General features: G+C 36.2%; 1 protein-coding gene across 1 annotated transcript in view; it reads left to right on the top strand.

The window, feature by feature from the left end:
* Positions 1-9,545, top strand: part of LOC102288845 (LHFPL tetraspan subfamily member 4 protein) — a 45,942-nt gene extending 36,397 nt beyond the window's left edge. Inside the window, exons 2-4 of the mRNA XM_005944059.3 lie at positions 2,174-2,410; positions 6,560-6,576; positions 8,422-9,545. Coding sequence (XP_005944121.1) covers positions 2,174-2,410; positions 6,560-6,576; positions 8,422-8,475 — 308 coding nt within the window. The 3' untranslated portion in view covers positions 8,476-9,545. The remainder of the gene's footprint in view (positions 1-2,173; positions 2,411-6,559; positions 6,577-8,421) is intronic.
* Positions 9,546-9,961: the final 416 nt, after the last annotated feature.

The raw sequence follows: 9,961 nt of genomic DNA, 5'->3' as shown, positions 1-9,961 counted from the left end.
GTCTTCATCTTTAAGTAGTGATATATTAAATCTCCAGTTTTTTCTTGGCGTAGTATTATTCTTGTAGTTGTTTTTTTTTTATTGCCATAGTACAAAGTTGACACCCATGCTACTCAAAAACCTGATAAGAACCACTCCAACCTCTCAGCACAAAGTAAAAGGTGTGGACTGACTAATATCTGAAAGCTTGAAAAACTTTTAGTACATATTTAGATTCCAAAACTCCAGCTCACAAACTTACCAGCATTATGTACCACACTTTGTATTACTCTGCAGGTTACTAAGCAAATGTCCACATTCAGAAAGGTGCATTGACCTTTATGAGTGTGGACAACTTGATGCCTAGAAGCAAAGACTGGGTCTTACATATTGAGAAGCACAATCTGGTGCTATTATCCTCTATGATCTGTGTGTGACTGTGTGCACAGATTTGACTGGGTACCATTCAAACACAGCAGCCACAGTGCTTGAACGGTGCCCAGCATCCTTCAGTGGTGCACACGAGGCACACACAGATATTCACAGTAATAAAATATTCAAATATGCACACCAATTGAGCTCCAGACGCTAAATCGTTTCAACATGTATTGGAACGAAGCGTAATAATCACAGACTCAGCCGGATTTGTCTGACTTTTCGTGTGTATCACAAGTGATGTTGCCCGTGGAAAAGACACGTCTGGTCTGAAATGAAGATCCAGTGTGACGTCTGCCATGTATGTTCCCCATCTCCCAGTGGAGCCCAGTGCTTTACTTACAGCCCCTCGGGCACAGACTGACTGCTATTTAAACAGTGCTGGTGAGCAAGAAATATGGCACAATCAGCTCCCTCAGTGATACTCACTTTGATGAATGAGCTGAGGTGTAAAGTATAGATTACCATTTTTGTTGTAGCACTGAAGATATATATGTGTGTCTTTCGCTAGAGGGCTTGGTATTATGTGTGTGCATCTGAGTGCGTGTGCATTGCATATTCTCCCTTGTGTCTGGGCTTTCAGATTTTCTGGAGTGATTGTACATTTTAAATTCCTCCCCTCTCTCAATTGTCTCATGGTGAATGTACACAGGCTATGGACTCCATTTTTCCACTCTCTCAGTGCCAGCCAGCCCCAGCCCCCCCCCCCCCCCCCCGCTCGTCACACAACCCCAGAGCAATTTATGTTTCCTCCCAGGAACCAGGAACCTTTTGCTCGTTAAACAAATGTGCTAACCAATACACTGTGAAGCCACTCTCTGTCATTAACGGATTCTTTTGTAATGTATGCAGAAATAAAACTATATTTAAATGACAAATATTGTTTTACTGATAAGCAGTGATCAATGGCTGCTGACTGGCTGACTGAGTACGCTATGAATGCTTACCCATTAAGGAAGAATAGTTCATTAAAGGTGGAACAGTTAATGAAAGTCCAAAAATGTATTTAAAAGTTTAGTGGAAAGCTTTTTTTTTTAAGTCCCATGTGGTCTTAAAAGTAATTAAATCTAGTGCTGTAACCAGGTACGGGAGATGACATTTCCATGATTATCCCACCCACCAAACTGGTCCAGCTGGATGAAACAGGCATCAGTGAGCGTAATAACACTATTAGGCACACTAAACACATCAGGGATGTGGGTGGTGATTAACCACATTATTGCATCATTTGATCTCCCAATTTGCTCGTAGGCAGAAAGTTGTGTCTTAAAATTACATTTTAACATAAGACTGCTATTGATGGAGCACAACTCAAATGAGGCTTTAACATGAATTCATTTCAAACCTTATGATCTTTAAGATGCCTGCAGACTGTCAGATTTTAGTAATCTTATACGTTTATCGCAACACATGTGAAATATGGATCTAACAAATGGAACTTCAATTTCTTCTTTGTTGGACTTGTAAACATTTTGTTTTGCAAGTTTGCAAGTTCAGGATCTCGGAAGTGCACAAAATGGTATTCCAGATCAGTCTCCAAGCAAAAGTTTCACATGCTCTTTTGCATGTATGCACATGTGACACACCAACATTTCAACAAACTCTTAGGATGCAAACAGACGGTGATACCACTTAGTTCTAGATCCAGACATGAGAGAGTTAGTAGTATCTTTTTCTCCTGCTTTTACATCTCTTTGTAAACTTACCAAATCGATCCATGCTGCCATTTAAAGTCTGTTAACCTCTTTGTCCTCTGCAGGAGTGTGCCTCGTGCTGGGTTGCATGATCTTCCCCGATGGATGGGACGCCGAGGTGATCCGTGACATGTGCGGGGAGCAGACAGGAAAATACTCCCTGGGCGACTGCTCTGTACGCTGGGCTTACATGCTGGCCATCATGGGAATCCTGGATGCCCTCATTCTCTCCTTCTTGGCCTTTGTCCTGGGCAACCGGCAGACGGATTTCTATCTTGATGATCTGCAAACAGACAACAAGGGTAAGTAAAGGAATAATGAAGAGCAGTGCTTTAAAAAGGATTCATTTGAACTAAAGACAACATGTCTTTCACTAAATTATTTCATTTACTTTCTAAACTCTCTTAGGCAAGCTTTCTTCTCATTGCTTTAAGTAGGCTTTAAGAAACAGTCTTCAGGATGGCTACTTAAAGAACATTCAAAGCTCTTTTTAGATGTTGGCTGCCTTTTCTTCCAATCTCAGTCAAGATGATCCCAAACTGCTTCAATAGTATTGACTTTCAGACTCCAAGAAAGCCAATCCTTGACCAATAATGATCCATTGTGTGTATTTCTATCCAGGTATTCTTTTACTGCATTTACTGAATTTAGAAATGGTTAAAAAATCTATTGTAATCCTGACTTTGAGAAAATAGTAATAATGAATAACTATGGGGTAAGACTGGAAACATGTCTGAGCTGAATGCATCAAATCTGGTAGTGCTAACCGTCCACCCAGTATGCTTGCTGCAAGAGAGACCTTTTATAAAAAGATGGCCTCTGAAATTGAAGCCAGTGCAAAAGCGTATTAAACTTCCATTTGTTCTAATAGCCATCAGTGGGGGCTCCTATAGTTGTAAACATAAAGCTTATTTCTAGTCTTATTTAACACACCGCCTGCAGACTTCTTTTTGAAATTCATTATACCATATTACATGGTGACTCAAAGAAAATTCCACTGCAGGTACAAATGTTTGTGACTGTTTAATTACATGCAGGTGACGCAAACGAAGAACCTAACAGTGGATTCACAGGGGGGGTGATGAATAGGAAAATCAAAGGAATTCGGAATTATAATTACAGTTTTTAAAATAAATATTGATACTAATAATTATATTATCATAACATGTGATTATAATCACATTATTATAATCGTATATGTTACATGTTATGATGCCGGTACCACAACACACACACCAAACACAACACACATATAAACTTTTATATAGTATTATATATATTGATATGTATATATAATATATAATATATATATTATATATATATATATATATATATATATATATATATATATATATATATATATATATATATATATATATATATATATGTATATGTATAGTATATATATATGTATATGTATATTATATGATATGTATATATGTATATGTATAGTATATGTATATATATATATATGTTTGGATGTTTATATATATGTATATATATATATATATTATATATATTATAGTTATATGATATATATATATATGTATTGATTATATGTATATATTATGTTATATATATATGTAGTATATTATATATATATATATATATGTTTGTATATATATATATATATATATATATATAGTAGTAGTGTATATATGTGTGTGGATATATATATATATATATATCGAGATGTGGAGGAGGAAGTAAACAGAGATAAGGCCTGATGGCAAGCTGAGCCTGATTATATATATATATGTGTGTGTATATATGTGTGTGTGTGTATAGGCTATTATCAGTATAGTAAGACAATGTTTGTTCTTTAAATTATAGTCTGATTCAGAATAAAATAGATAATAAAGCAGGGTATAATTTAAGTATCACTCGTATGATTAACAACTTGCTTTCAAATTGGTATTCATTGCCTTTGTTTTCTTAGTCAGCTTCTACACCAGTAAGTAATTATTAGTAATTATTCTTAAAAAACAAAACAAAAATGAATACAGCGATGGCCACAGTTATTAGCTGATTTTATCCAATCTTTTTTCTCCAGTTGCAACTCTTTAAACCCCATTACTGTAAAACCTACAAAGAAAAACAACTACATTTAGCGTAGTTCATAAAAGTAAATCAACTCAAAAGGTGAGTTAGGAAAGGCAGTTGTTTTTTCTCCAAATCTCATTTTTAGGGCTTTTTTGTCCATTAACATGAAATTTGTCCTGCTGAAAAATGAGTGCACTCCAACCTGACCTAAGTATCTTCAGCCAAATTGCATTCAGTGCTGAATTTAAGAGTGGGAGCAAGTCCTCCAGAGGATTTCTGACAGTTTGCATGATGTTGCATCAGGACACTCAAATCGCATTGTTTCAGCTGTATGAAAAGAGAGGAAGAGGAGGGAAGGAACAGCAGAAGGCAGAAATGAAGGGGGGAAGAGTAAAAGATATTGTAAAACATTTTATTAAATGTCCTTAAATAAGGTTTACGTGTTTGATTCGATCCCACACACAGAAAATAGAGAGACAGGCAGAAAGAAGACGATCTGTAACGGTGGACGAGAGTGTGAGCGACACAGAGACAGGGAGCACGAGTAAAGGAGTAAAGGAGAGAGGAGGAGGGGAGAGGAAGAGACTGAGAGATAAAGAGAGAGAATAGTGACATAAGATGTCTTGGTTCTCTGATGATCTATCTCCATGATGGTTTCCATGGTAACTGGAGATATTCCAGTGCGTGGGCGTGTCTTTCTCTTCTTATCTGATTAACCTCACTGACAGTTTTAGTGATTTTACCCATTTAATGCTTCACCAGCAGAGTAAAGTTTCTCTTGTCACGCACATTCTTTCATAAAAGAAAAAATGTCCCTGTAGATTATAGCCTGGGAACAGACCATGGGACTCTTTGTTGGCTATACACGTGACAAAATAAATTGAGTTGTACAACGGGAAAGCTGGATCAATAATAAGCCTATTTAAGGGTTATGTTTACATATACAGTGCACACTTTGAAAATGATTTACCGGCATAAATATGAGTTACAGTTTGCTTGGGTGTTAGAAGCTTCTCCAGTATCTCCAGGCCTGATAACTTTGAATCTCAATCTTGGTTTAATACAAAGCCTCTGCTGGCTTAATGAAGATGAAAATATTATCATATGCTGTGAAAAACTATTTGTCCCCTTCCTGGTTTCTTATTTTTGGTCTGTTTTTTTTTGTTTCTTTGTTTGTTTTACATATTTGTCAAACAAATTTAGTATTAGACAAAGATAACCTGAGTAACTACATCAAAGTCAAAGTACTACCATATGAAGTATTTAAATGACAATTTCATTAATTAAAGGGAAAAGTTATCCAGACCTCGTCGTGACCGTTCCTTCAAAGTAGCTGAATTAAAACAAAGAGTCGGTGCTGCAGAGAGTGGGTCACGGCACTGTGAAAGACTCACTGCCAGAGGTCACATTCCCAAGTTTACTTTTTCACATAGGATCAGGTAGATTTAGATATTTCCTTTTTTTTTTTTTCCTTAAGTACAATAATCATTTAAAAACTGCATTTTGTATTTACTCTGGCTATCACTGCTGATGTTCTGAAATATGCGAATAAAAAAACTGAATAGAAGTCAAGAAGGAGGAATTTTTAAAAAAATCCCCCTGCAGCCTGCACTTCAGTTTGTGAATTATTGGCTGATTCACTTGTTTTCTCAGAACTCCCTGTTTCTGAGAAACTATTGGAGTGCTCGCCATTGGAGGGGAGTAGATCTGTATCTATGTTGTTCACATTTTTTGTTCTCTCTTGAGTAAAGCACTTCGTACCATGTTGTGGTATTCCTGGAGTTAGGGTTAGTAAATAAAGAGAAACTAACTTTTTATTTTCAAGGAAATACAGAACACAGAGTTAAGTTATCAAATTTAGAGCTGGATACAATTCTTAAATTTAAATGAAATAAGCTTTCTTGTTTGATCATTATAGAAGCCCTATTATCCTTCAACATTAACCCAACCATCGGGTTTCTTAACTGCATATTAAAGTGATTAAAATTACCCACAAAGCTCTTTTTACACAAAAAGAGTAAAATGAATAAGAATAAAAAAGCAGCTTGTTTCAGACAGAGGATGAACTGAGCATCTCCATACTAACAATCATGCAAAGCTACTTTTGTAGAGTCCAAGAGTAAGTTTAGGTTTTTGTTTTGAAACATTTAGTTTAAAACCTGCTCAGTTTAGCGCATCACAATATCTCAGTCGTTTAATAACAGTTTCATAAAAAGAAAACGTGTGGACGTGGCACAGACATCGATAGTAAATGAATGACCTTCTGTTTGTGCCCTTTTTGTTTGTTTGTAAGTGGTGACCTTAGCTTAGCTCATACTTACATAAGCATATTCACTCAATGCACAAATGCACTTTTTCCTGCCCCACTGTGTTTATGCCAACACTATTGTTCTTTTCTGTCCTTGCAGATTTTGCAGTGTCAAGGGTAAGTCGAGTTTCTTTATACATTTAATGTGCGTTATGTCTGAAGAATATATCTCCTAATAAAGAATTGTCACTGGTAATATTTGAGAAAACAGTTTATTTTTAAAAATTACTTTTATTATTTCACTATAAATATTTGTTTTTAGTTGATCGAGCAGCAGAGCTTATGTCAGTTCAAGTTTAGGTTAGGTATTCTAAGTTTGAATCATTTAAATATTAAACTCTGTTGGATATTTCTCACAGGAATATTTAAAAAGTTCAGCACAGTTTCTTTTTGTGTAGGTAGCTGATTCATAGTTATACACCGGAATCTCCTGATGCTCTTCACCTTGACAAACTTCGACCTACACAAACTGAACCAAACACATTTTTTCAACAGAAGCTCAAAACCATTTCACTTTGCTTTTACCAGATTAACCAGTAAAAAAAAAAGTACTCCCAGTTTATATACTGTTCATTTTGCTGTCCAGTTTCTAAACAAAAACCTCCCTGCTAACCTCAAACAGAAACGCTGATTTTGGAGTGAAAAACACCATAAATATCTTAAAAAGCTGTGAAATGTTCAAAATGTGTAAAACACAAAGTAGGATTACATCTAACCTTAAATTGAATCTAATTAGACTTATTGAAACACAGTTGAAACAATCCAGTGCTTATTCTCCAAAAAACAAGGAATCATGTGGTTTACAGCTCTGTGGGCTTATTCGAAACAGTTTTAAACCAAAGGTAAAAGATTCAAACGGCTTCTGACTCTTTCTTTTTATCAGCTGAACTCAGAGAAGCTCTACGTAAAAATGTGAGACAGGTCGAGGTTTTCCTGGGAATTTAGTGGCAACCACACAGTACACTACTACTGCAATGTAAAGAAATGGTACATTTAGACACAAATTATTTTATAATAATAATCTTTAGTATTTATTACTATTATTATTATTATTATTATTGATGACATTGTTTTCTGTGAATATAGGTTTACCACGATAGCCCTAAAAGCCCACAGGTCTAGTTTTAGTGTTTCCAAAATTACCTTAAAGGTTTAGTTAACCCTTTAACGCCTAGTGCAGCGGTCCCCAACCCCCGGGCCTCGGACCGGTACCGGTCCGTGAGTCGTTTGGTACCGGGCCGCGAGAGTTGAGGCTCAGGTGTGAAATGTATGTTTTCAGGGTTTTTATCGGTTTTCAGCGTTATTTTGTTATCGTTTTTATCGTTTACTCGGTTTTCCTGGGTCTTTTCACGTGTGTTATGAATAAATCTTCTTTTTTTCGATACCAGTACTAGTTTTATTTTGTTGCTGTCCGTGGCGCAAAAAAGGTTGGGGACCGCTGGCCTAGTGTATCATATATGATACATACAGTTTTTTGCCAATTTTGGGGACATCAACATCATCAGTGTAAAAAGAATTAAGCAAAAGAAGGTTAAATAAACACTATTTTCAAACAATTTGAATTTTGGGGCAATTATTTCATGATTCAGGCTTTAAAGGGTTAAAAATTAAAATAAATCTTGTAAGAACTTTTACATATAATATTATTGTTCAACAAAGTTGATGGGCTGTTGCAATAGATGAAAGGTTAAAAGAGAAGCTTTCCACAATGTTGCTCAGTAGTAGTAGTATGCTTTTAGTGCTGTTAAACATTACTGCATTTAATACATCAAGACTCTCAATTTTAACAAGTCTTTGCTTAAACTCCAAGCCACAAAACTGTTTCACAAAGGTTATTTTCTGCTTTATGTTTTTTTACACTCCTGCCCACACCATTAATAACTTTGATTTCACCTATAAATCTCACCCATAGCTTCATTCCTTTTGAGCACAGTAATGAAGCCTCTGTGTTGTTTCCTTCAGATTGAGGTGCGGGACAGAAGAGAGCCACGATACGGAGTACAGCGTCTTCACTGAGGGCACTGGACAACTTCTCTTTCTCTGTTCTTCTCTTTCTGCCCTTCTCTTCTTCTCTTCTCTTGTCTCTCCTCTCCAATGATCAGGATATCACCCAATCTCAATGCAGACACCAAGTGTACAGGATTCTGTAAGATAAAAAACAACAACAACAACAACAACCAACCACACTGGGATAAACTATATTTTGGAAAAAAAAATTATACAAGGTTGTACAGTGCATTTAACACTTTCTCAATGAATACCTTTATGATGTAAAAAAGAAGAAAAAAAAGAAAAAAAAACTTTACTGTATTTAAAGTCTTGATTTTTTGGTGAAAAGTTCAATCCTTAAGATGAAGAACCATAATGCCCATTTATGATTTTACTGTGGTTAATTTGACTTATTGCTATTTACCAATGTTGAGTTTGTGTGTTGTGTCCATTCATAGCTTTCAGAGAGCAGATTCTCAATACTCCTCAAACACTGGTAGAGTGGAGACTCGCAATATGGCAGCAAGTCCATTATTAAATATTTAAAACACTTCAACAGGGACTCGTATGGCTCTTCATCTAAGGACTTTAAAATGTGAGAAATTTAAAGGAGTACCCCATTGCAGCTTTACAGAACCTAACATCTCTGGGAGATTCTCTACTGTACATACTTAACGATGTATATAACATTACTGCTGACAACAACAGCCGACAACAAAACCTCATCTAACTCTAATGCATTTGCGTATAGTATTTCTACCTTTGGTTTCAGTGTTCCTCGTGCTGGAAGAGCATCAGAGTATGTGCAAATTCATTGTGTTTCTTTGACTCCTCCCTTCTGAAGCTACAGATGGGCTTAAAAAACGGATTCCTGAGCTAAACATTCACCAGAGAAGCAGAGCAACGTGAATCAAAGTGATCATGTATGGTCACTTTGATTTCTTTTTTAATGGCACAGGAAATGAGACACATCCCTTGCATTAGCATGGCCTCAACAGAAGCCCCTTGTTGTAGTATGTCCCCATTGAGTATGGTGTACATTTTAAGCTGTTTAACTTAACAGCAGCTGTCTATTCAGAGTTAATCTTTTTTTTTTTTCTCCTCGCGCTATCCCACGATCCCCTTCTCCAGTGTGCAGTTTACTCCAGTTTATGGCTCCAGCATACAGTGATGAGTTTACTCTACAGATGTCTTAAGGCTGCATGAATATGACTGTAGGACTGCTGGCCCCATGTGGTGCAATGTTAAAAAGGTGATGTCACTTATATGCCTCTTTTAATAAACAACACTGTTTTGTAGTAGCCATAGGACCGATAGGAGGGTCACAATCCCAGCAAAAAAAATAAACAAATGAATAAAAGAAAAAGACTTTAAAGAGTACTAAAACACTTCAGACCATTAAGTCTTAACAGGGCTGTTAGACAGCAAAGATTTAAAACTCTTGTCATTCTGGGAAGGGCTGCATCCAGGATTTTCGTAGTAGAGAGTTTACGATTAAAATCCCACCAAGGCA

This window comes from Haplochromis burtoni, unplaced genomic scaffold (assembly GCF_018398535.1).
Source record: "Haplochromis burtoni strain Fernald_Lab_line unplaced genomic scaffold, NCSU_Asbu1 Contig_390, whole genome shotgun sequence".
In the NCBI taxonomy this organism is placed as follows: domain Eukaryota; kingdom Metazoa; phylum Chordata; class Actinopteri; order Cichliformes; family Cichlidae; genus Haplochromis; species Haplochromis burtoni.
This window is presented reverse-complemented; position numbering and strand designations above follow the sequence as displayed.